This window comes from Podarcis vaucheri, assembly GCF_965113315.1.
Source record: "Podarcis vaucheri genome assembly, chromosome: Z".
In the NCBI taxonomy this organism is placed as follows: domain Eukaryota; kingdom Metazoa; phylum Chordata; class Lepidosauria; order Squamata; family Lacertidae; genus Podarcis; species Podarcis vaucheri.
Genome location: NC_138758.1, coordinates 31,974,909 through 32,001,811, shown reverse-complemented (window position 1 = coordinate 32,001,811; position 26,903 = coordinate 31,974,909). Strand labels below are relative to the sequence as shown.

The following is a 26,903-nucleotide window of genomic DNA, read 5'->3' as shown; positions in this document are numbered from 1 at the left end:
GCCCAGGCTGACATCCTGGCCACCATAAGAGAAGAGAATCACCATGGGGAAGGGGCTGCTCAGGCAGGGAGCGGAAGCGGGCTGGAGCTGAACCCTACAACTCCTGAATGTCCTGCCTGCCGAGAAGCAGAGGCTTGGCTCTCTCCTCAATCTTTTTCATCCTTCCAAAACCTTACAGTTGAAAGCAGGGAGCAGCCGGTTAGTCACCCAACTTTCTCTGCTCTTGAGCAAAAAACTATAGAAGGGAAAATAAGGGGCTGCCCTTTTTTATTATTAATATTATTCTGGCTGTTTTGATGTGCAGATTTCTATAGGCCACTTGAGTGTAAAAAAGCGAAAAAAGAGATTACAGGTAAATACAGTTTAAAAAACGGACGCGGGTGGTGCTGTGGGTTAAACCACTGAGCCTCTTGGGCTTGCCAATCAGAAGGTCGGCGGTTCGAATCCCCATGATGGGGTGAGCTCACATTGCTCGGTCCCTGCTCCTGCACACCTAGCAGTTCGAAAGCACATCAAAGTGAAAGTATCTTCTCCAGTGGGAAGATAAATGGCGTTTCCGTGCGCTGCTCTGGTTCGCCAGAAGCGGTTTAGTCCTGCTGGCCACAAGACCTGGGAGCTGTACGATGGCTCCCTCGTCCAATGAAGCGAGATGAGTGCCGCAACCCCAGAGTCGGCCACAACTGGACCTAATGGTCAGGGGTCCCTTTACCTTTACAGATCTGAAATTGTTGTTTATGGTGAACATTTTTCTATTTTCTAAATTTCTATTTTTAACTTCTTTTCTTTTTTTCCTTTCTCCCTCTTCTTTTTGAATATTGCTTTATAGATGTATAAATAATTCTACTCATGTGCATATGTATGAAATTTGTTTCTTTATTTCTTTTCTTATTTGATTTTTTTTGAATTCAATAAAAAATTAATAATAATAATAAAATAATAAACAACCAAGCGAGCTTATCCTTCCAGTGTGTGCACGGTAAACCACGCCCCTCGGGAAGCTCAATCAGCATAGCGGTTTAGGCAACAGCCAATGGGAGAGCGGCGTCTCTTATCTCGCCTCTTCGCCTTCCATTGATTGGTCAGTAAGCCCCACCCCTCGGGAAGCGCAGTCTGTATAGCGGCTCAGCCGTCAGCCAATGGGAGAGCAGACTCTCTCTATTTGTCTCCGCCGCGGGATGCAGCAGTCCAGAGATATATCTTTCGCTGCTGTTCAGGTAAACGTTCAGTCTGACAGGTGTGCGCCTGGGGAACTGAGCCGCACCACCTTCAGTCTCTGCCTTGGAGTTGGTTCGGTTTGACTCCGAGGGCTGACTCGCTCGTCCTGCGTGTGCCCAGGTAATCGGGTCCGGAGGACGCCCGCGGGTTTACGGAACGTGTGCACGGTGCTCTGGCTGAGGCCCCGTCGGGCGCGTCTAGGCATATCGCCACAGCCTGCCTGCCTGTCTTCGCGTGGGAAGGAGAGACGGGAGTTTTTGGCTTTCCCGGTTTCTAAACGGGGAAAACAAGCCGAAGAAGTATGGGGAGGGAGCGGAGTTGCGGGCAGGCAGGAACTGCTTTCATAGAATCATAGAAATGAACAGTTCGAAGGGACCCAAAGACCAAATAGACAACCCCGTGCAATGCAGGAAAGAAAAAAGGGACGGAGAAAGGAGACTTCTCGACCTCCCTCACTTTTTAAGAAATGTATCCCGCCCCCGCCTCCTAAAGCTGGGAGCCCGGCCAGGCTTCTTCGGGAATCGAGCCCTGAGCTACAGGCTTGGAGGGCAGCCAGGCGAAGGGGAGATGAAGCGGGTCCACGTGGACTCCTAGAGGCTGGGCTGCTGTTGGGCAAGCCCGGGCTTGCAGCGTTGAGTCGGTGGAGGAGAGGGTCTTAATCTTTCATTCCAGGGAACTTATTGGCTTTCTGGCTCTTTGAACCCGACAGGTCGGATCCTGGAATGACAGATGGTGGGGTTTAGTTGACAACAAAAGCGCTCACCACGAATTTGGAAGCCACGGAAGCAGAGCCAAGAACTGTTTTGTTTTGTTGTTGTTTTTTGTGATTGCAAGTGTTTAAAAACTGTTTTAAATATTTTTTTTAAATGTAACTTTTATTGACGTTTTAAAATTATTAGAAAAGGAAAATAGAGAGATGATACCAGAAAAACATGATGTAGCATCAAGGTTTTTCTACTAGACCCTTTGGAAACTTAAAGTTTATGGAATCCCCCCCCCAAAAAAAAAATTAAGCTGTCTGCCAAACACTTTGAGTACGAATATTCCAAATTAATACTGCATTTTCGTGTTGTGACCTACCCTGGGACCTAGGGTGAAGGATGGATAATAAATTAGTAATAATAACAACATGTCACAGGAACAGTATGAGATAAATCCTCAATACTATATCATGCACTGTAGATTGATAGCTAGATTGGTAGTGACTGAGAACTAAAGAATTTCTCCTTATCTGCAGTAATACGCATGGTTTTATTTAAACTGCGACCTTCACCTAAATTTAAAAAATGCAACCAATGCATGCTTTGCTCCTTCCTGGCTTGCTAACTAATTTTTTAAAAATGTATTTCTATTAAAGAGTTATTGGTTTACAAAAGTATGTGCAACGTCTTTTTTCAAGTTACATTTTTTACAGATCAGTTTCATTTGTTGAGACTTGCTAACTAAAATTTGAGCAGGGATTAAGAATGGTACAGCTATTTGTGATGCTGAAAGTTGTTTGTCACAACAAAGTTGCTTTGTATCTCAGGGTTAAAGAGACTTTTTTGGGGGGGGGGATCACCCTGTCTGGGAAAAACCTTAATTCTTAATTCTCCCCTCACTCTTTCCCCTTTTTGTTCTTTCATAGTTTAGATCCTAAGGAACGAAGTTCACAAGGGCGCCTGGCCAGCTACATTTCTGACTGAGGAACTGCTGCGTTGGAGATGAAGAAGGAAGTGTGGCTGATGCTTATGGTGGCGTTTGTTACCAATGTAGGAATCTTCTCTATTTTATCTGCTCCATTGCATAAAACTCTCTTGTGCTGTCAAGCTGAGGGGAGGGCAAGTGTTGGGGTATTTTAATAAAATTATCTAAATCTTCATTATGGGAGTTACAGAGCACAGCCTCTAATGATTGGAGAAATTCATAAGAGCTAAAGCTATCAGTGGGCTAGAATATCGTTTCAGAGGTGATAAGCTCCTGAAAAGCCAAAATAAGGTTGTGGTGCTATAATCTCCCCCCCCCCCAAAAAAAAAACCACACCTGGGAATAAGTCCCATTTAAACACAGGGGAACTCACTTCTGAATGGACATGCATTGGATTGCACTGCAAATGTATTAAAAATTTACTAGGAGGACGATGGGGATGAGTACTTTTATATCCCATATTTTCCTCCTAAGGAGCTCAAGGAGGAGTACATGATACTCCCTGTTCCCTCATTTATTCCTCTTATCCCAAGCCTTTGGTTTGTTATCATGCCATGTATTTTTGTGTTTTTAAACATTAAACCACTCTGTGATCCTCTAATGGAGAGCAGTATATAAATTTCATATCCTTACAACAGCCCTGCAATGTAGGTTAGGCTCAGAGGCAGTGTCAACCCAGGGTGTGGCGGCCATGGAAAAGGGAAACATCATTACAAAAGGCCATGAAAAAAAGAAAACTTCCAGTATTACAAATCTTATACAAATATACTGTGGGATCACATTTGAAATGCTCCATACAGTGCCAGTTGCCTCACCTAAAAAGGATGTGGTAGAGATGGTTCAAAAAAAGGGCAACCAAAATGTTCAAGGGGATGGAGCGACTCCCCTAGGAGGAAAGGTTGCTATGTTGGGGACCTTTCAGTTTGGAGAAAAGGCAAGTACAGTGGTACCTCTAGATGCAAACAGGATCCATTCCGGAGCTCCGTTCACATCCTGAAATAAACGCAATCCGCTTCCGTGCGTCTGCGGGTCGTGATTTGCCGCTTCCACGCATGCGTATGATGTCATTTTGAGCATCTGCGCATGTGCGAGCGGCGAAACCCGGAAGTAACGCGCTCCATTACTTCCGGGTCGCCGTGGAGCGCATCCCAAAAATGCTTAACCTGAAGCTACTTCAACCCGAGGTATTACTGTAAGAGGGAACATGATTGAAGTTTATAAAATGGTACATGGCATGGAGAAAAGTTCTCTCTCTCTCATAACTCTAGAATTCGTGAGCATCCAATGCAGCTGAATGTTGGAAGATTCAGGACAGATAAACAGAAGTCTCTTTTCATTCAGCGCATAGTGAAACTATAGAACTCAGTCCCCTAGGAGCCGGTGATGGCCACAAACTTGGATGGTTTTAAAAGAGGATTAGTCAAGCTTCTGGAGGGAGAAGACTATCGGTGGTTAATAGCCATGATGGCTCTGCTCTGCCACCACAGCTGGAGGCAGCAATGCTTCTGAATGCCAGTTGATGGAAACCACGGGAGGAGAAAGGGCTCATGCTCGTTTCCTGCTGGTGGGCTTCTCATTTGGGCATCTGGTTGGCCACTGAGGACCAGATGCTGGACTAGATGAATCATGGCCTGATGCAGCAGGGGTCTTCTTATGCACTTAATGAGCTGGGTGTTCTTGAAGAAGAAGAAGAGTTTGGATTTGATATCCCGCCTTTCACTCCCCTTCAGGAGTCTCAAAGCGGCTAACATTCTCCTTTCCCTTCCTCCCCCACAACAAACACTCTTTGAGGTGAGTGGGGCTGAGAGACTTCACAGAAGTGTGACTGGCCCAAGGTCACCCAGCAGCTGCATGTGGAGGAGCGGAGACACGAACCCGGATCCCCAGATTACGAGACTACCGCTCTTAACCACTACACCACACTGGCAGGATGTGTATAAAGTGCCCCTCTTGCAGGTCTCCAAATAACTGATATTCAGCAGTACCATATCATATCATTATGCACCAAGAGGTGTCTCTTGCAGGGATTTGGAAGTTTCTGTGTGCAACAGGTTCAAGCAGAGGCACTTTGGGAGTTTAGGAAGTTAAGCCCTAAGAAAAAAGGATTGCTGTGCTGGTTTTGGTTTGCTCCGTTTGCTGTACAATCACCCAGGTCCCTGGGAAAGATCACAACCTTAAGCTAAGGACAGATGCAAGTTAATGCAGACCTTAAGAGGCTCTTTTCCTTCTGACAGGTGCCACAGTTGCCTGCCAACCCACTCAAATGCGCACAGGATGAGTACCTGGACGATCAGGGGAGATGCAGCCCTTGTCTGAAATGTGGTCCTGGAACGGAGCCTTCCAAGGTAATCTGAAGCTGTTCAGGGCTGTCAATAATACCTTCTGGGCTTGCCCCCCCCCCACTCTGGGCAGCAGCATAGTGTGGGTTGCCAGCACCTGGGACGGGCAAGTCGGTGCCAGAGTGCTCCATCCCACTGGAGCCAAGTGAAGCTGTGCTGCACCACCTACCCACAAAAGATGGAGCCCAGCTCCCCATGGGCCTGAGTTGCTCTGCCACCCACCAGGGTGGGGCAGATATCCCTGTGGGAGTGCCTGGTTGCACCCCCTCAGAATTTTGTGTCTGGGACCATGCCCCCCACCACCACACACATATTACACCACTGGCTGTAGGATGCAGATGAGAGATTCCTGGTGTAGAAGATTTTTTCAATTGATCATTCCAGTTACGATATTGGAGACAGCTCTTATTTGATTGGAATAGGAACAGCTGCTGGGAACCCACATAAGTGGAGTCCACAGATCTATAAATCACACTGGCTTATACAGAGGCATTCCCTTGAAGGAATGGGTTTCTTTTTCCGGACATCGGTCCCTACGTATTTTGTGGTGAGCGCATAAGATATTGACGTGTTTTCTTTGTTGCCCTAAAGAGTCAGGGTCATCCCTTGCTGTGACTGATAAAGGAGAGAGCTTGTTTATGCAATTGTGTCCTTATTTTGCTTTTGCTCAACAGCTCAAGTTTTACGCATTTTAAAATGCTCTCTTTTGAAAGAACAAAAGGGGGGGGGGGTTTGAGTCAGTGTTAAACTTGCTACACAGAAACCCATTCCTTCACCCTCACCTTAGCTTTGCAAATGGGTAGAAATTAAATCATGTCCTTAGAGGAAATGCAGGTCTGGATTATTAGAGCTGCATTCAGCAGGAAGAACAAAGTTTCTACTTTCTATTACTGGTGTAATCTGTTAAATGGAAGCGTTGTTGTTGTTGTTGTTGTTGTTGTTACTATTACTATTTTTATTTATGTATTTACATTTGTATCCCACCTTTCCTCCAAGGAGCCCAAGGCGGTTTACGTACTACTTCTCCCCATTTAATCCCCACAACAATGTTTTGAGGTGGCATAGTCTGGGAGGCAGTGACTAGCTCCCAAGGCCATTCCGTGAGCTTCCAGGCTGAGGTAGCATTTGATCCCTGGTGTCCCAGGTCCTAGTCTAGCATTCTAATCAGTATGCCATACCGGTTCAGGTAGAAGACCCCTAACGGATGCAATGAATTTGGATCTATTTACAAACTGTGTTTAACCGTGTCATTTACATCGTATAATTATTGAATTTTTATTGGGTAGCAGTAGGTACATGGGGATTGCTTGTTATATGTATTTTAGAAACTGATAGTTAAGAAGAAGGGGAAAAAACAACTTAGAAAAGGATGCCAACCCTTCTGCCTGTGGCATTTCATCTGGCTCTTTTTTGGTGGGGGGGACACGGTCTCAGGCTGCAGCTACAGTCAATGGCTTTGTTCCTGTGTTTCGACAGGAGTGTGGTTATGGTGAAGGGGGAAATGCCCATTGTGTTCCATGCCCGCCCAGGAGGTTCAAGAACAACTTGAGCCACCTTGGCTGCAAGCCCTGCGTCTCATGCAGTCTCCTCAACCGGATCCAGAGACACAACTGCTCCTCCATCTTGAATGCAGCCTGTGGAGAGTGTTTCCCTGGGTAAGTACAAGGTGAACTCCAAGAGCAACACAGGACCCGTGGAACTGGCACTCTTACAAGTGCCACATAATACCCATTTCACATTTGTAAGAATTCAATCTTGTAGTGCAGCAGCACCAACACTGGAGCTCCTTGCCTGTTGACATCAGAGAGACACCTTCACTGTACTCTTTTCAGCAGCTGCTGTAAACATTTTTGTTTAGGCAAAATGTCCAGATGCTTAAAAAGTTGATGTCTGTTTTAAACCGTTGGTGGGGGTTTTTTGTTTTTTGTTAATTGCTTATTTTTATCTTCTAAATGTTTGAAAGAGTTGGTTTTTTGAAGATAATTATATTGTTCTCTTTGTGAACTGCTTTGAGGTGGTTGTTTTTCCAGTCAAGCAGTGTATAAACTTTATGAAATAAATAAAAAATTCTCATCAGAGTAGCTCTGTCCACTGGTTTGTGTTTTGGTGCAACTGAACATGAACTGGGTGCATAGTGAAGCATTCGTCCAATTGATTCACCCAGCATTGGATGTAGTAATTGTGCATTGGGAACAATTTGAGTACATGGATTGGTCCTTAGCACTGCAGTGTTGAGGGACACAGAGAGCCAGTGTTGGAAAAATACTTAAACAGCAGCAATGGGGGCTTTGAGCTAATGACCACTGCACAGAGCATCTTCTGTCACTCAGGTTCTTTTGGTACATATGGCTCTCATAACTTGTCTGCTCCATTTTTCTTCCTCTTGACAGTTTCTACAGGAAAACTCAAATTGGAGGGCTCAGGGATCAGCAATGCATTCCTTGCACAAGGCGGACCCCCTCCTCTGAGCTAGACTGTAAGTACCTGCTAGGTCTTTTGCCCATCTGTTTCCCCCAATTCAGATTGCAATTTCATCATGCCACTTCATTCTAGAACTGTTTCAACTGCAGCAGCGAGGGGAAAAATGCTTTAAAAGAAAGAAGTTCCCTACTAAGGGGGTGGGGGCAGGGAACGCAAGATTCTACAATCTGTATCAATTTATGCACGTATTTCAAATTTCACATTTTGCATAACTTATTCTGCTGGTCAAGCGAAGAAATCACTGAAGTTTCACTGAGACTATAAATCATTCCCCTGGAAACCCGACTCAGACCATTACCCTCTCGCAAGCTATTTTTGCTCTATCCAAGACCATTATAACAGCGTTGCTTTAGAAGCCCTATCTATTTTCAGGTTACTTGTTGTATTTCTATATCCCAAGAGCTCAAGGTGGCATATAGACAGTTCTCTTATGAAATCCCCACCACAGCACTGTGAGGTAGTTTAGTCTGAGAAGCAGTGACTGACCCCCAACGTCTCATGCAGTGAGTTTCATGGCCAAGTGTGGGATATGAAACCTGGTCTTTTCCCAGGTCCTAGTCTGACACTCTAACCACTATGCCACACAGTACGTTGCACTTTATTGGGCCCTAACTCTCCCTTGTCCCCTTCAGTGCAGGGAGTTCCATAGATGGAGCTTGGAGCTTTTAGCAGCTGTTGACCCATAGAAGCAACACATGTCCTCACTGAAAGGGTTTTTTGCTGCCGCCTCCTCATGCCTGCAGATTAATGCACCCTGAAGTAAAGAAGCTCATCTCCTGCTGGGTGGCCCTGCCAATTCCTTCAGTGGTTTGTTTTCTGCAAACCTTCTGAGATGGAGGGCTGCAACGAATTTCAGTTTTGCAGTCTGGAAAGATGCTGGGCAGGAAAGATGCATTTCCTGCCCAGCCAATATGCTTACTGAAGGGCAACTGTGATCTGTGACCTTACTAATGAGCAAACTGAAGCATCTGTGGCTGTTCATTCCTCACTGATGTGTCTGCAGGTGACTCCGAAGAAAGCGTAGTGCCGGTGCCGGTGAAGTATCCCATACCTGCTACTCAGGACCTGCTCTTTGTGGTGCTGACCCTCACCACGTTTATCATCACTGGGTTGGCACTGGTGACTGTCACCATCCTCTACTGCAAACGGATCTGGAAGAACCACTGCCAGCATGGTGAGTCAGTCCTGTGCAGAAACTCTTACCCCCTTCCTTTCCAGTGGCTGCTAGCCATGGTGGCTCTGCCTCCACAGTGAGAGGCAGTCATGCTTCTGAATAGCAGGAGGGTGGGGAGGGTCCCCTTGTGCTCAGGTCCTGCTTGTGGGCTTCCTTTTAGGGGCATCTCGTTGGCCACTATGAGAACAGGATGCTGGGTGAGATGGGCCACTGATGTGGTTCACTGGTCCTGCTGAGAGGTCTCACCTCTCAAGAGTTTTTTTCACTTCTGCAGAATATGTTCTGTTGCTTTCTCCACTTCCTTTGGCATTCCTTGCTGTTGACTACACCCTTCCCCACTTTTCTGCACCATCCTAGACAGCCCCATAATTGTGTCTCTTACCCCAGGGCTCTTTAAACTTCCTAAGTGTGGTGTGAGCAGGTAGAATGGAGAGTAGCTAGCAGGCTAGTGGGAACCAGAGGACCTATTCTTTGCACATCCCCTCTGGATGCTTGGTGCAAGTTACTGTTTTTTGTCCTCAGTTTCCACATTTGCAAAAATGGGCATAATAGGTGCATATCTCGTTGGGCTGTTGTAAAAATGAATATGCTAATTGTGAAGTGCTTTCTATAGTTTGAGCAGTGCTCATCTTATTATGTAATAATAACTGAGTTGTAATAAAAGAAAGGTGCTAGATTGTCCTCAGTTACATATGTCCTTACTTTATAATAGGTAATTAATTACCAATCACAATAATAACTGGACTGGTTCTTTTCCTTTTTTGACAAGCTCTGTGGATAGTCAGAATGTGGTCAGGTGGGATTAATAAAAAGCACTTTTGTTTTATTTACTGAATTTATATCCCACCCTTTTCTCCATGGAGCTTAAGGTGGCACATGCAGTTCTCCTTCCTCCTCACTTAATCCAACAACCCTGTGAGGTGGGTTAGACACAGAGAGACAGCAATTGGACCCAAAAGTCTCACCCAGTGGCCTTCACATGGCCGAGTGGGGATTCAAACCTAGATCTCCCAAAAGTCCTAGCCCAGTGCTGTATCCACCACAGTACACTGGCTCGCATCATGGCTATGTAGTCAAGGTAAAAAGGTAAAGGACTCCTGGACGGTTAAGTCCAGCCAAAGGTGACCATGAGGTGTGGTGCTCACCTTGCTTCAGGCTGAGGGAGCCGGAATTTGTCCAGGCAGCTTTCAGGGTCATGTGGCCAGCATGACTAAACTGCTTCTGGTGCAACGGAACACCGTGATGGAAACCAGAGCACACAGAAATGCCATTTACCTTCCTGCCACAGCAGTACCTATTTAGCTACTTGCACTGGTGTGCTTTCGAACTGCTAGGTGGGCAGGAGCTGGGACAGAGCAATGGGAGCTCACCCCGTCATGCGGATTCAAACCGCCAATCTTCTGATCGGCAAGCCCAAGAGGCTCAGTGGTTTAGACCAGAGCACCACCCATGTCCCTGGCTTATGTAGTATCAGTTTCTCAGTGTATGAAGACTTACTTGCAAGGCTGATATTCCTGGTTTTTTTTTATTCCTTACATCGCTGATGACTAGGTGTGTGTGTTGACAGTGTTTTTCCTCTGTATCTTTATCTTTCAAGCGTTCCACAGTAGTCAGGATTTATCTGACCAGGAGGAGACATTGCAAGATTCTGCCATGTCTGCTGGCTTCCCTTGCCGCACATTCCTGTCCAACACCTGCTCTGTAGCCATCAAGCGTTTGAGTCCTTGGCAAAGGCCACAGGAAGGTAATACTCTAATGGTGATGCTCTGAGGCCCAGAGGGGGTGAGCGGTGAAGGAATTGTGGTTTCTCCATCTCTCTCTCTCTCTGTCTCTCCGGCTCCGCTTCTTTAAGCAATATACAGTGGTGCCTCACAAGACGAAAAGAATCCGTTCTGTGATTCTCTTCGTCTAGCGGTTTTCTCGTCTTGCGAAGCAAGCCCATTGACGGATTAGCAGATTAGCGCTATTAGCGGCTTTTAGCGGCTTATCTGCTGATCGGATCAGCTGATAAGCAGCTTAGCGGCCTAGAAAGGGGGGGGAGGGAAAAAAACCAGCAGGAACTCGCAAGACGTTGTCGTCTTGCGAAGCAAGCCCATAGGAAATTTGTTTTGCGAAGCACCTCCAAAACGGAAAACTCTTTCGTTTAGCGAGTTTTCTGTCTTGCGAGGCATTCGTCTTGCGGGGCACCACTGTAGTTCATGTATCCAAATACTTAGGATCTTATTCAAACACAGGAATCTAGCATGCCTAACAATAGAACTTTCGGACATCCAATGTAGCTGAATGTTTGAAGATTCAGGACAGATAAAAGAAAAGGGGCTTCTTCATGCTACACAGTTGAACTTTGGAACTCCCTGACACAGAAGGCAATGGTGGTCACCAACTTGGATGGTTTAAAAAAAAAGGATTGGGCAAATTCATGGAGGAGGAGGAGGCTACTAGCCATGATGGCTGTGCTTTGCTGCTATAGTTGCAGCAGTGCTTCTGAATTCCAGTTGCTGGAAGCTGCAAGAGAGGAAAGGCTTCTTGTACTCAGGGACTGCTTGTGAGTTTCTCTTTGCGGCATCCACTGTGAGGACAGGACACTGGACTAGATGGGCCATTGGCTTGATCCAGCAGGGCTCTTATGACCAAAAGATTGGCAGGATCATGAGGGTGACATGCAAATGACAGCCTGTGAGAGAAGCCAACAGTAATTTGGCCTTCTTAGTTTAGGAGTGCACAACCTGCAGCCCTCCAGATGTTGTTGGACTATACCTCCTATCATCCCTGACCACATGCTATGCTGGCTGGGCCTGATGTGAGTTGTAGTCCAGAAAGATCTTGCCGGGGGGGGGGTGGCAGTTTGTGTACCCCTGGATTAGAAGAAGCTCAGGGAAAGGGAAGCATGATCAGGAAGACCCATTGCTTTGAATAGTTGTTGTTTTTTTCATTTGCAAAGGTACAGATGAGACTGTTGCTAATTTGGGAAGGCAGAGGGAAAATCCATTGGTGTTGAGAGGAGGAATTAGCTGCATAGAGATCCATGAGGTGATTTGCCTCCTCCTCTTCCCTTTCCTGGGAGACCAGGGAGAGGTGGCTGTAGGAAACCAGTGCCTTTAAATTGAGAGATTTGCAGAGGGGGGTGGGGTCCTAATTTCAACAGCATTTATGAAAGCCATATTCAAATACCTGAAGAGCTGCTGCATGGAAGAGGAGCAAGCTTATTTCCTCTTGCTCTGGAGGAGAGCATGCAAACCAATGGATTCAAATTACAAGAAAGGAGATTCTGACTAAACACCAGGAAGAATTTTCTGAGGGCAAGAGCCATTTGACAATGGAATGGACTCCCTTGGAAGGTGGTGGACTGTCCTTCCTTGGATGTTTTCAAGTGGAAGTTGGGTGGCCCTCTGTCAGGGAATCTTTAGCTGTGATTCCTGCATTGCAGGAATCATGGGACTACATGAGCCTTCGGGGTCCCAACCTTACAGTTCTATAATTCTAAACAACATCTGCTCCATGTTCTTAAATTGTCTCTTTCCCCCTCCCCTTGATTTTTTAAGGTCTGGCTGAAGCTGTCCACTTTGTCTCAAGAGTTCCTGGGGTTCACTGGCCCTTCCAGGAGCCCGACCAGGACTTTGCTCAGGTGATTCCTGCCGGCAACCAAGCTCCTCAGGGCAGGAGCGTTGCGGAGCACATGCACTTTTTCAGGGACTCTGGCTACAGCGACTATTCCTTGACAGACCTTAGACAGGAGTGTGGTGCAGCCCCCAGTGACCCCCCAGTGGCCCCTGTCTCCTCATGTGCCACGGACAGGCTACACCACTGGCCTCATGCCCCCGTGGAGTGTACGGAGCTGGACCTGCAGAACCTCTCCGCCCAGGCTGACATCCTGGCCACCATAAGAGAAGAGAATCACCATGGGGAAGGGGCTGCTCAGGCAGGGAGCGGAAGCGGGCTGGAGCTGAACCCTACAACTCCTGAATGTCCTGCCTGCCGAGAAGCAGAGGCTTGGCTCTCTCCTCAATCTTTTTCATCCTTCCAAAACCTTACAGTTGAAAGCAGGGAGCAGCCGGTTAGTCACCCAACTTTCTCTGCTCTTGAGCAAAAAACTATAGAAGGGAAAATAAGGGGCTGCCCTTTTTTATTATTAATGTTATTCTGGCTGTTTTGATGTGCAGATTTCTATAGGCCACTTGACTGTAAAAAACCGAAATTGTTTACGGAAAGAGTAAAAGAGAGATTACTGGTAAATACAGTTTAAAAAAGGGACGCGGGTGGCGCTGTGGGTTAAACCACAGAGCCTAGGACTTGCTGATCAGAAGGTCGGCGGTTGAATCCCCGTGATGTGGTGAGCTCCCGTTGCTCGGTCCCTGCTCCTGCCAACCTAGCAGTTCGAAAGCACATCAAAGTGCAAGTAGATAAATAGGTACCACTCCGGAGGGAAGGTAAACGGCGTTTCCGTGAGCTGCTCTGGTTCGCCACAAGTGGCTTAGTCATGCTGGCCACATGACCCGGAAGCTGTACGCCGGCTCCCTCGGCCAATAAAGCGAGATGAGCGCCGCAACCCCAGAGTCGGCCACGACTGGACCTAATGGTCAGGGGTCCCTTTATCTTTACCTTACAGTTTAAAAATAATATGGAAAATAATCAGTGATAAAATGAAATCCAGATTAAAGCTCACCTTGGCATTCTGCACATCAGGGTAGGCTTGTGTAAACAAAAATGTTTCTAGTAGTACCTGCTTGATGTAAATAGGCAGGGAGTTCCGAAGTGTAGATGTTGGCACACAAAAGAATAGATTTCTGGCAAATGCAGAGAAGTATTATGTGGCACCTGTAACAGTTCTGGTTCTGCAAATGGCAATGGCTGAGTGGGTGAATGAATGAAATCTTTATTGCTAAAACCTATAAGCCGTCACAATTGGTCACAATGTGTAGGATACAATTAATTAATTTAAAACTGAACAGCAACAACAGCAAAGCAAACATACAATAATGCAAAAATCACATTTGCGTATGTTAAGCACTCTGCTTCTCCGTTCCCCTTATGATACTTGTGTTGGTGCTAAGCTCTCAACTTACTTGCAGTCAAGGCAAATTTTGCAACCTGTGCAGTAATAAATACGTTATTGCCAGCAAGCAAAATAGATATTTGCTCAAGGGGAGGTCGGTTGGAGAGAGAACAGAGAATGTAATCAAGGATTTTTTTTCTAGGGGATATATATAAAGAGCATCATAACAAATAGTGTTGAATATCCTCCACATCTCCTGACTCATAGATGCAGAGTCTTTGGTACACAGGGGTGTTATTAAATCTTCCCTTTAGATATGCGGAGGGCATACACTGAAAACACAAAGCTGTAAATGCTTTTTTAAGTAGTGCCAGCATGAGATTAATAAAGTATTGCTCCAGCCCAAAAGATGTTTTATATATTCTGGGAAAGTGAATGAAGGTCCCTCCATTTAGAGACTAAATAAAAATTTTCTTTGATGAGTTGTTTGACTCTGTTAGAGGCAAAATTTGATAGGGAGTCCACATTAAACCCATAATAATGGAGACTCTTACTGACTGAGTTTGCTCAAGAGCTTCGGGGCATAGATTGCAATTGCTCTAGGAAGCATTTTTTAGGGAACCTAGTATTACTCATGCTAGCCAACTTCAGCCAGAATTAGCCCTGCTTCAGCTCTTAAAAAGGGGCTGAGAATAATCAACAGTGATTTCAGGAAAGAGTTCTGCACCACTTCTAACGGGAGGGCATTACTATATCTATACCCCCAAATCTCTGCACCATGCAATAATTGTGACACAATCTTCTTTTGAAATACCTCAACTGTGGGGGCAACTAAACCCCTGCCCCTGACGTCTGCAAACCGTAATAAAGAATGAATCAAGTGAGAGGATTTCAGTTTAGCTGCGAGGAGGTGTGGCTTCCAGGACAGTTTTGAATTAAAACCCAAGCCCAGGTATTTATAATAGCATTGTCGTTCAATGGGTTTATTGTCCGAACTCCATTTGTGAGGTTTTCTCTTCTTCCCCAAAATCACCACTTTAGTTTTAGAATGCTTGACTGTTAACTGGGTTGAGTGGGTGTACATGGTGTAAGGTGATCGTGCACATACATTAGTCCTTAGCTGGTATGGCCTTCATATAGTACTTAAATACTTCTTTGCCACTTTTCTAAAGTTGTGCGCAAAGCAAATAATGGTCCAAAGCTTAACAGCATATAAGCAACTTTGAAGGAGGTTGGACTAGATGACTCTACAGTTCTGTGAGCATCTCAGTCATTATACCTGTTAACGCTATGAATGTCAGTTGGGTTAGGCACATACAGAAGTGTTTTGGGAGGCAAGCCTGCTCCTGATTTCCCACTCCTACAGGTGCCACATAGCACCCACTCTGCCTCTGTAAGAATGGATGCTGACTAGGGACAGAGGAGAAACTTGATTTAAAGGTCAACCTGCCTGATCCACAGGCTTCAGAACCAAAACAGCCATCCTCCAAAACCTGGACTTCTCCAAAGTCTGCAGTTCTCTAGCCAAGTGATGTATGCAAAAATGCACATTCCAGCACGAATCATGAATAAAACTGTGTGTATTGGTGAAAGCCAGGTGCAAAAATGCATTGTACTAAAAGGAAACTGTTCTGCAATAACGTGTTAGTCATATACAAATGGGAATAATGGGAATAATTTGCACTAAAACACTTGAGTTTTCCTGAGTGTGTGTGTGTATATATATATATATATATATGCTTTCGTAGATTTTCACGGGTACAGGAATGCAGGTTTTGGTGTCTTCGGGTGTCTTCCCGTGTAAGAGTCGGGGTGTCTGTGCGACGTTTCGACGAGGTCTCACTCGTCATCTTCAGGCTGGTGCTTTCGGCTTCTTGTTACTGGAACAGAGCAGAATCTGGTGTTTGAGTTCCTATAAATACTGTTGAGGGGTGTGGTGTATAGCCTCCAGCGTTCTGGGCAGAGAGGAAGTTCCTAGATTAGTGTGCCTTTTCTTCTTTTGTTCCTTAATTACTTGAGGGATATCTTGAGTGATTTCATGAGTGATATTCTGAATACCACTGGGTGGGTCATTAAGTGTAGATTAGTTGCTAAAGCTTTCGTGTCTTGACCTCTTGAGCTTGTGAAGAGTTTTTCTGAGAAGATGGCTGTGCTGCATTTAGTTGTGCTCTGGCTTGGCTTCGTGTATAGGGGCGAGCTGTGGTTTTGTGCTTTGTGCCAGCCAGATCTGTGTAGGGATTGCAGGGGGGTGCAGCATCCGGAGGTGCCACTATAGTTTGGCTACTGGATGGAGTCTGTAATATGTCTGTGGAGAGGGTCTGGGTTTGGGTCTGGTGTGGTTGATTGGTGACGGCGTTCTGTGTGCCTCTGGTTCTGGTGTCGGTTTTTGTGGGGAGGGCTAATTTCCAGATGTCTGGCAGGCGGGACGTGTCGTCACGCTTGTTCATGTTGTGAGGGTGTTTCTCTATCTCGAGAACATGAACAACCCTCACAACATGAACAAGCGTGACGACACGTCCCGCCTGCCAGACATCTGCCAGACCCTCTCCACAGACATATTACAGACTCCATCCAGTAGCCAAACTATAGTGGCACCTCCGGATGCTGCACCCCCCTGCAATCCCTACACAGATCTGGCTGGCACAAAGCACAAAACCACAGCTCGCCCCTATACACGAAGCCAAGCCAGAGCACAACTAAATGCAGCACAGCCATCTTCTCAGAAAAACTCTTCACAAGCTCAAGAGGTCAAGACACGAAAGCTTTAGCAACTAATCTACACTTAATGACCCACCCAGTGGTATTCAGAATATCACTCATGAAATCACTCAAGATATCCCTCAAGTAATTAAGGAACAAAAGAAGAAAAGGCACACTAATCTAGGAACTTCCTCTCTGCCCAGAACGCTGGAGGCTATACACCACACCCCTCAACAGTATTTATAGGAACTCAAACACCAGATTCTGCTCTGTTCCAGTAACAAGAAGCCGAAAGCACCAGCCTGAAGATGACGAGTGAGACCTCGTCGAAACGTCGCACAGACACCCCGACTCTTACACGGGAAGACACCCGAAGACACCAAAACCTGCATATATATATATATATACACAAACATTCAAAGTGTTGAGAACTGAACTTGGAAAAAGAGCAAACTGAATGAAACCAAAAAAGAAAGATTTGCCCACCCCTAGTGCTGACAGAGGGATGTTGACAAGATTGCCCTGCAAGTATTTCCTACTAGCTGACTTGTTTATTTTCCCCCTTATCAGGAGAGTGATGCTTGGAACCTCGTAGTCAAGACTGACGATGCCACACAAGGTGAAGAAGTGTGCACCATTTGCCAGCAGTAGTCCAGTTGTGCTCCAATGTGACATCAGAGTCAGTGTGTCATACTAGGACCTAGGAAAGACCAGGGCTGAATTCTCCACTTGGCTCATGTCATGAGATAAAGGTTATTGAGAGCAGAATAAGTAACGCAAGGCCTACAAGGCCTACACAATCATTCAAGCCTGAAAACTGATAATTGTTAAAAGCTAACTGCTGAATCATTGTGATTAATCTACAGGATCATTCATTCTCTCTATAAATTTGTAGCCTGTTTGCAGGAGGGCCCAATGTAGTATCTGTGCTGTTGTTGAAATGTGTTGCTGTGAATGTAACTCTAAGGCAGGCAGAGTGGCCCCAGGCCTCTAGTTAATCAGTAGCTAAGACTATGCCTCTGTGAAGAGTCAGATAGCTACTTTGAGCTCTCTGTGTATGCTCTTTAACTATGCTGTTTATGAACAAGTTAATTTTCTTCAGTAAAGTTTAATTCTGTTTATGAAGAAGACTCTGCGTTGATTAATTTACCGCTGCGCGACAGTTCGCTAGGTGGCCTTGGGTGCCAGTCACTCACCCTGAGCCTAAGCTGCCTCACACGGTAGTTGTGATGATTAAATGAGGAGGGGGAGAACCATGTACACTACACTGAGCTCCCTGGAGGAAAGGTGGGATGATAATAAATGATTAAATCTCCAGTAAGGAGCACCCACAGTAAAACATTGCAGTGTGTAATGCTTCTATTCAGGGCTCCAACCACTTCCTCTCCCTTCAGTTTTTGTTCCTCTCCCCCAAATACAGTCAGTCAACAATCTGTGGCCATTGAACATGCTCAGACCACCTTGGGGTGCTTTTCTGAGCAGGGGAGCACTTCCCCTTATTTCCACCCTCCCTCCAAAAAGTACTTTAGCGTGGCAGCATCTTGAGAATTCCCTGCCTACTCTTTTTGGTGCCAGCTAAAAACGTTTAGGAAAGCCTGTTGAGAAATTTAGAAAGTTGATGTGTTTGTAGTTTATTGCTGGCTTTAGCATTTTTGGATGTTTGATTCTGTAATATCTTTGAATGGTATTTATTTTGTAAACCACTTTGAGGCGTTTTAACAATCAAGTGGCATATAATTTTTAAGAAGTAAATAAGATATATTCTTGTAATTTTATGCTGTGAACTACTCTGGGATCTTCAAATGAAGGCCAGTATTCAAGTTTAATTAAATAATATAAATAAATAAAATAGTTTTTCGTTTTAGCAATTCTTCGGTAAGGAAAGGGGCTTGGATACTTGTGTTTGTGTGTGAGGAGAATGGTGCAGATGGTCTCTCCCTATCTGCCATCTGTCCTTCTCGCCACTAGACCTCCCAAACTCCTTGGTGCTGCCTCTTGCCTGCTGGTTGCACCTCACCCTTGCCTGGGCTCAATAACATCTGCCTCCTGGGGCAGAACTGGGGTTTCCACCTCACCGCCTGGGCTACCTGCAAATTGTAGTATAGACACTGCGGTGGGGTTGGGGTCTGCCCTTGTCTGATTTTCTCTCACACAAACTGTGCTGCTACTGTTCGATGCCCTCCTCTCAGGGATGCAAAGCTCATTGGGACTTCCATTTGGTCTTTAAATTACAGCGGTACCTCAGGTTACATACGCTTCAGGTTACATATGCTTCAGGTTACAGACTCCGCTAACCCAGAAATAGTGCTTCAGGTTAAGAACTTTGCTTCAGGATGAGAATAGAAATCGTGCTCTGGCGGCGCGGTAGCAGCAGGAGGCCCCATTAGCTAAAGTGGTGCTTCAGGTTAAGAACAGTTTCAGGTTAAGTCCGGACCTCCGGAATGAATTAAGTACTTAACCTGAGGTACCACTGTACTGATCAGGTGCTCTCAAAAGGATTCTCCTCTACAGCCACTGAGGTGATGTGTCACTTGGTTAAAACCAGTGCTTTTTTCCTAAAGAAAGTGTTTAGGGGTACTCTCATTTTCCTACTCCTATTGAAATACTGCCCCTCAATGAAGCCAAGCTTAGATTCACAAAATGTTTAGGGGTATGCGTTCCCCATGGGGGGGAAAGCACTGGTTAAAACTGAACAGCAGCTTTGGCTCAACCAGATCTCCATTGGCAAGGCATTACATTTTTGTTTCTTGGCACCTTAGGTACAAAGTAGATTCTTGGCAGCTGTGGACAAGATCAAAGACCGTAGTTTCAGAGTATCTTTGCAGTTGCCATTTTCTTATATAAATTCAGCTGTGTATGTGCAATTCTGTGGCACTTTTTAAAAAAGGGATTTGCAAAATATTTCGGTGTGTCGAGTAATATCTTAAGCGTTTACTGTTCACCCAATTTATTCCACTGTTTGTACAGGATCTGCACTCTAATTTTACTGGTTGGTTCATTTACTGGGATTCTGGAAACAATAATACCCCCCTTTAAAAAAAAAATCTCCAAAGGGCAAAGATAAATCCTCTTCTTGTTTTAGTTGGATCCCCTAATTATTGTATTGATTGAGAGAGATGGAAACTATACCTTGCCTCAGAACCAGAAATGCAATCTTTTGATAAGGTTCATATATTATCATGCACGATCATTGCTGTTCATTTTTAAGAAGCCTTACAGCTTCAATATCATCCTTCTCCTATGGGTTGATACCTCAGAGTATTTCCTCAACTCCCTTGCAATTCCCCTCAGATTTAAAACCATAGGATAAAGTATAAGATCAGAAGTGGGCCCCTGATGCCATGAAGCTTAACTGGAGTCATCTGGTTAATTTGCACCAGGAAGGAAGCAAATAATCCAGACTCAAGGATGGCACAAGACTAGCCTGGCTGCTCCCCCTGCTACCAGTATCTTAGCAGGACCATATCACAGCCAGCTTTCTCTTACCATCTCCTCTCACCACCACAACCCTGTCACACACATGTATGCAATTAAATTTGCACCCGCAAGCCCATGCCTTTTAAGCTATCCCTGCAAACTGCTGTCTCCAAGCACTGAGATTCGCTCTGAAAAAGATGGCCTGTTCTCAGTATCCTCATCTACATCCCCTGTAAGCTTGCCCATAGAATCATAGAGTTGTAGAGTTGGAAGGGCCAGGAATATGCAACTGTCCAATACAGGGACCGAACCTGCAACCTTGGCATTATCAACACCACGCTTTAGCACGGTGTATGTGCATATTGAACTGTGCGATTACGAATATAGGGTCCACAAGGAATTACCCTCTTCTTCGAGAAAGAGAAGTTGAAAGCAGATGCTTTTGTGAAGTGATTATCTCTGGAAATGCTCTCTTCTCAAAGGATCTGGGCAGCCTGTGGTTTTTTACTTGAAAGTAACTCCAATTGACCTCAATAGGGCTGGGTAGGTGTCTGCAACCAACCATGCCTTGGGCCCTCTGTACTTTTGCAGTGCCAGCAAAATAAAATACCTGTCTACGTGATGCTGACACAAAAGCTTTTCACATATACAATGTAAAATAAAAATAAAAATTCACTGTCTTCTCCTTTCTTTCTACCTCCCTCTCTCACAACTTCTCTTTCCCAGCAACCCCACATTCTTCCATATGTGGTGGATATGTAGGAAAATACAGGTATTCTGGGAGAGTATACATGCAGAACTGCAAAAAATGCTAAAGATCTCTTTCAATAAAAAACCAGAGGCCTACCTCCTGGGAATAACAGATTTGGATATTCCACAAAAGAGGAAGGGTATCTTTTTATATGCGACGGCGGCAGCAAGAGTTTTGATCGCAGCAAAATGGAAGAGTAATGAAATCCCCTCTATTCAAGATTGGATCCAAAAGCTGACAGAATATGCTGAATTAGATGGTTTATCAGAAAAAATAAAGAATAAATCAAAAAAGGAATTTGTTTCTAAATGGGAGGTTTTTAAAGAATATCTGAAAAATAAATATAGTAGTTTAAATTCTGTTGCAGCATTCGAGGAACTTCAGTAATAGTTGTAAGGTAGATATAAGAAATTAGATTTAAGGAGAATAAGTTTAATTATGAAAAAAATGTGTATTGGCAATAAGTAATATGAATTTGAAGTATGGAATAGACGGGAGGTTGGGTCTTTAGTGTTAAGACCAATAGATGTTTTATTGTTTGCTAAGAATATTATGTGTCTATGGTTATTTTTGTAATTTGTGTATAATTTGGTATTTGTGTTTTTTGTTTGTTTGTTTTTCTTGTTGTATAAATAAAAAACTTTAAATAAATAATAATAAAACAAAACAAAACACAACCAAAAGCATCAGTTCTTCGGCGATCAGCCTTCTTTATGGTCCAGCTCTCATTTCCATACATCACTACTGGGAAAACTATAGCTTTTATTATACGAATCTTTGCTGGCAAGGTGATGTCTCTACTTTTTAAGATGCTGTCTAGGTTTGTCATTGCTTCTCCCAAGAAGCAGGCGTCTTTTAATTTCGTGGCTGCTGTCACCATCTGCAGTGATCATGGAGCCCAAGAAAGTAAAATCTCTCACTGCCTCCATTTCTTCCCCTTCTATTTGCCAGGAGGTGATGGGACCAGTGGCCATGATCTTCATTTTTTTGATGTTGAGCTTCAGACAATATTTTGCACTCTCCTCTTTCACCCTCAATAAAAGGTTCTTTAATTCCTCCTCACTTTATGCCATCAAGGTCATGTCATTTGCATATCTAAGGTTGTTGATATTTCTTCCGGCAATCTTAATTCCAGCTAGGGATTCATCCAGCCCAGCCTTTTGCATGATGAATTCTGCATATAGGTTAAATAAGCAGGGAGACAATATACAGCCTTGTCGTACTCCTTTCCCAATTTTGAACCAATCAGTTGTTCCATATCCAGTTCTAACTGTAGCTTCTTGTCCCATGTAGAGATTTCTCAGCAGACAGATGAGGTGATCAGGCACTCCCATTTCTTTAAGAACTTGTCGTAGTTTGCTGTGGTCAACACAGTCAAAGGCTTTTGCATAGTCAATGAAGCAGAAGTAGATGTCTTTCTGGAACTCTCTAGCTTTTTCCATAATCCAGCGCATGTTTGCAATTTGGTCTCTGGTTCCTCTGCCTCTTCTAAAACCAGCTTGCACTTCTGGGGGTTCTCGGTCCACATACTGCTTGAGCCTTTCTTGTAGAATTTTAAGCATAACCTTGCTAGCGTGTGAAATGAGTGCAATTGTGCAGTAGTTGGAGCATTCTTTGGCACTGCCCTTCTTTGGGATTGGGATGTAAACTGATCCTCTCCAATCCTCTGGCCACTGCTGAGTTTTCCAAACTTGCTGGCATATTGAGTGTAGCACCTTAACAGCATCATCTTTTAAAATTTTAAATAGTTCAGCTGGAATACCATCACTTCCACTGGCCTTGTTATTTGCAGTGCTTTCTAAAGCCCATTTGACCTCACTCTCCAGGATGTCTGGCTCAAGGCCAGCAACCACACGACCTGGGGTGTACGAGCCATCCATATTCTTCACCTACTATACCCAATAGGAACGCTTCTGGGTTTTTAACAAATGTACTCTTGTACAATTTCTTTAACTCATTATATATCATTTCCCAGTAAGCTTTCACTTTACTGCAAGTCCACCACATATGATAGAAATTCCCCTCCTTTTCTTCACATTTCCAACATTCCTTATTTTTTCTTTTATACATTTTTGCAAGTTAAGATCTGACAGATTCTTGTTCACTTTCCCTTTCCTCTCCTTCCCTGGAGATTTTTAAGCAGAGGTCAGATCACCATCTGTCAGGGATTCTCCAGCTGTGATTCCTGCATTGCAAGGGGGTATATTAAAAAAAATGTACTGCTTTTTATAGATTTATAAATCTTGAAACAGATTTTGCTCCAGCTGCTATGGTTGAGAAGGAACGAGGACAGGGTTTCTGGATTCAAAATATGTTTTTCTCCATTTGACAAAGTAAATACCCATTGCATCCTGGTGCAAATGCCAGGATGCTGGAAGCCTCTTCCATGCCTGTCTAACAGGTCACAGTTTGTAGTGGGTGGATTTAAAATATGTTCCCCAATAATTTTTCATTCCATGCAAACCCCAAAATGAAGAGCTGATTGGATTTATTTTATCTACTGCACTTCTACCTTGCATTTTTCCTCCAAGGAGCTCCAGGTGGCATGCATGTTTCTCCACCTCCTCATTTAACCCCCACAATAACCCTGCAAGGGAGGTTAGGCTGAGAGGCAGTGACTGGACCAAGGTCACACCCAGTGAGCTTCATGGCTGAGTAGGGTGGATTTGAACCCTGCTCTCCCAGCTCTTAGTTGAACACTTTTTAACCACCACACGACACTATTGGCTCTGTAAGTGAGCAAACCAGCACAGAACAGAAGCTTACGTGGCTGTTTTCAACAGCATTGTTCTCAAGTGACACACAACCGACCCTCGGCATACAGCAGCTGCACCATACATTTAAAGCACTATGACACCACTTTAAACAGCCACAGCTTCCCCCAAAGAATCCTAGGAGCTGGAATTTGGTAGGGGTATTGAGAATTGTTAGGAGATGCCGTGTTTCCCTCCCAGAGCTTACAATTCCCAGAGTTCTCTGTGAAGAGCAATTGATATTCTAAAGGCAGACCAAGCCATTTGATAGTGGAACTGATAACCTCAGAAACTGGTGGGCTTTTCTTCCTTGGAGTTTTTAAATGGAGGCTGGATGACCACCTCTCAAGGATACCCCAGTGTTATGTACTGAAGTTCTCACCCTGGGCCAGCAGGGGAATACTGTAGATAGTTCAGGTCCACATATGCAAATAAGGGATCAAAAGTGACATTCAGTGATTGGATAGTTACAGAAAGTTGTTACAGTTACGTGTACTGTAGCTCTATATAAGCAGGCTGGCTGAACCCTTCAGTTCAGTTCTTTTCTGACCTGTGATTAAACAAGAGCTGTTTGGAGAATCGCTGTGTTGTCTGATATGTTCACCCACAACTTAACACCCAGCTGGCATGGCTGGGGATTGGATTAGATGACCCTGGGGCGTTGCTTCTGATTCTACAATTCTATGATTCTATGAGGCCCTGCTCCTTAAAATTACAGCAGGCTCCAACAAGGCTTCATTAGTAAATCTGTGCTTTTATTTCTTTTGAAACTTTTGAGGTTTCTGGCCCCAGAGATTCAACTAAAACTAATTTCGTCACCCTAATTGACTTGAATGGAAGAGAGAATCCCTTCAAGTCAATCTTTATTGAAGCAAATTAACTCAGAAGCTCAGATTCTTGAACTTGTCGCACAGTGCTTGTGTTTGCTTTGGTTGGATCAATATTAATTTCATGGATTCATTTTTAAATGAAGCACTCGGTGTTCAGTTTTAAATAAATGCACAAGCTGAACAGCTAGCCGTCACATAGAAACAGATCCTCTTGAAAATAAAATTCTCAAAGGGGTAATTTCAGATATGCGGGTTTATCAAAGCAAATTAACAGTCATATTTCATTTCTGAATTGTCTACTCAGGTACACCCTGAGACTGATCTCTTTGTTAAATTAAAGCTGCATAGCTGAATAAAATGTTAAAGTAAGCTAGAGAAGAGGGATGCTTTTAAGTAATTTCAGCCCAGATGGAAACTCTAGAAAATCATTAATAATTTCAGTAGGCATAATTCTATGATTCTGCACTTAGGCAGGAAGAACCAGCTGCACAAATATAGGACAGGGGACACGTGGCTTGTCAATAGGACATGTGGAAAGGATCTAGGTGCTTTGGTAGACCACAAGCTGAACATAAGCCAAAATCTGATGCAGCAGCAAAAAAAAAAACTAATGCTATTCTAGGCTGCATCAACAGAAGTCTAGTGTCCAGTTCAAGGGAAGTCATAGTATCGCCTTGGTCAGACCACAGCTGGAGTCTTATGTCCAGTTCTGGGTGCCACAATTTAAGAAGGATATTGACAAGCTGGAATGTGTGCAGAGGAAGGCAACCAAGATGATCGAAAGTCTGGAAACGAGCCTTCTCAGGAATGGCTGAGAGGGGTATGTGTCTTTATTTGGTGTCTGAGGACTCAGTATCATATACTTGTAGAAATAAGGTAAAAGGTATGTGAGTGGTGCTGTGGTCTAAACCACTGAGCCTCTTGGGCTTGCCGATCAGAAGGTCGGTGGTTCGAATCTGCACAACGGGGTGAGCTCCCGTTGCTCTGTCGCAGCTCCTGCCAACCAAGCAGTTCAAAAGCACAAAGTGCAAGTAGATAAACAGGTACCACTGCAGTGGGAAGGTGAATGGCGTTTCCGTTCGCTCTGGTTTCTGTCACGGTGTTCTGTTGCACCAGAAGCAGTTTAGTCATGCTGGCCACATGACCCGGAAAGCTGTCTGTGGACATAAGCCACCCATGGCTACTATCTCCAACGAATATGCATGCTTGAGCTGGTAATTCACACCATTTTGCTTACCACACAAGATCTTAATACTATCTATGGTAGGCTTGCCCCCATGTGCAATAGTTTTAGACTTTGGTTTTTGGGGAGATCAGGAATATAACATCAACCGGCACTTTTCAATACCTTTGCTGACTTGGACACAGATCTTAAAGATAAGCAAATAATAGGATACCTACTGATGGCTGCCAAACAGTGTAAGGCTCTGAATAGTGGAACTGTGGCTTACTGTTATAATAATGAATGGTTTATAGTTTTTATGGAAAAACTAACACAGAAACTGAGGGTGCTACATGGCCTTTCTGAAATGAACAAATTTATTAAGTCTGGGATTCATTTATAAATTAGCAACAGAGACAACATTGACCCTTACACCATGTACAAATCTGTAATTCATTGTGGTTAACATCACATTGTTTTCTTGTCATACTGTGCTTTTATAATGCCTGAAATAAGGGGGCAAACAGCATAGATAAGTTATGCAAACAGCATAGATCACTAAGGCAATTTTTACCTTTTTGCCTTCTTTTCTGCATTTGCATAGATTTAATGCATAACATAGATATATGCATTTGTTCTTGTAAATCATGATCTATAAACTCACTTTGCTTCCTATGGCATGAAAGACGCTTTTTGCATAAAAGAAAATGGCTTAAATTTAACTGGATTGTTCTGGAAAAGTGGAACACTTTTGGAAAGAGTGAGAACGTTTCAACATTATATTGTACCATACCAACACTACATAATGATGTTGTTTATGAACAATAATGTTCCATTTCAACTCTGTATTGTTTTCTGTTTTCTTGAAAATTAATAAAATATTTATGAGAGAGAGAGAGTGGGAAAGAGAGAGGGAGAAGAATTGAAGGAAATGAGTCCATCTAAATAAACTTGTTTTCCAGGCAAGATGTATTTCATCCCTTTTGCCAGCAGAGGGTGACTAAAGATTGCTCTAAATCTTCTTTTTACATTTGGCATTGACCATTGTTTGCACTTGGGCTTCAACAGAGAGATAAATCAAGTGGAAAGTTTGTCTGGAGAAATGTCACAGTCCTAAACACAGATACTTGCCACAGGACCAATCTCTCGTGACATGCCTCACGAGCTGCTTGACTTTACAAGCTGCTCCAGTGACACCAGGCATCTGTGCTGAGGATTCTTAAAACCAGGTCAAGGCCCCCTGTGGTGACTCAGTGAGCTGGCTTAGAATCATAAAACTGTAGGGTTGGATGGGACTCCCAAGGGTCATATCATCACAGCTAAAGAATCTGTAATCAATGATCATCCAACCTCTTAGCTTGAGTGTGTGTGAGAGAGTTTGTAGGGGGACAGACAGCTCAAC

The 26,903-nt window shown here is 44.2% G+C and overlaps 1 protein-coding gene across 6 annotated transcripts; it reads left to right on the top strand.

The window, feature by feature from the left end:
* The first annotated feature begins 1,110 nt into the window (after positions 1–1,110).
* On the top strand, positions 1,111–17,716 carry EDA2R (ectodysplasin A2 receptor). Of its 6 annotated transcripts, none has more exons than XM_082207645.1 (9): positions 1,111–1,214; positions 2,843–2,966; positions 5,136–5,246; positions 6,717–6,895; positions 7,631–7,716; positions 8,725–8,895; positions 10,493–10,639; positions 12,438–12,949; positions 17,159–17,716. In XM_082207645.1, exons 2-9 carry the CDS (start codon positions 2,919–2,921, stop codon positions 17,237–17,239), a joined length of 1,335 nt encoding a protein of 444 aa, XP_082063771.1. In that variant the 5' UTR covers positions 1,111–1,214; positions 2,843–2,918; the 3' UTR covers positions 17,240–17,716. The 6 variants fall into 6 exon arrangements, with proteins under 6 accessions (XP_082063771.1, XP_082063773.1, XP_082063775.1 ...); XM_082207647.1 differs by having other exon boundaries at positions 1,139–1,214; positions 2,848–2,966; XM_082207649.1 differs by having other exon boundaries at positions 1,200–1,335; positions 12,438–12,520.
* The last annotated feature ends 9,187 nt before the right edge of the window (positions 17,717–26,903 follow it).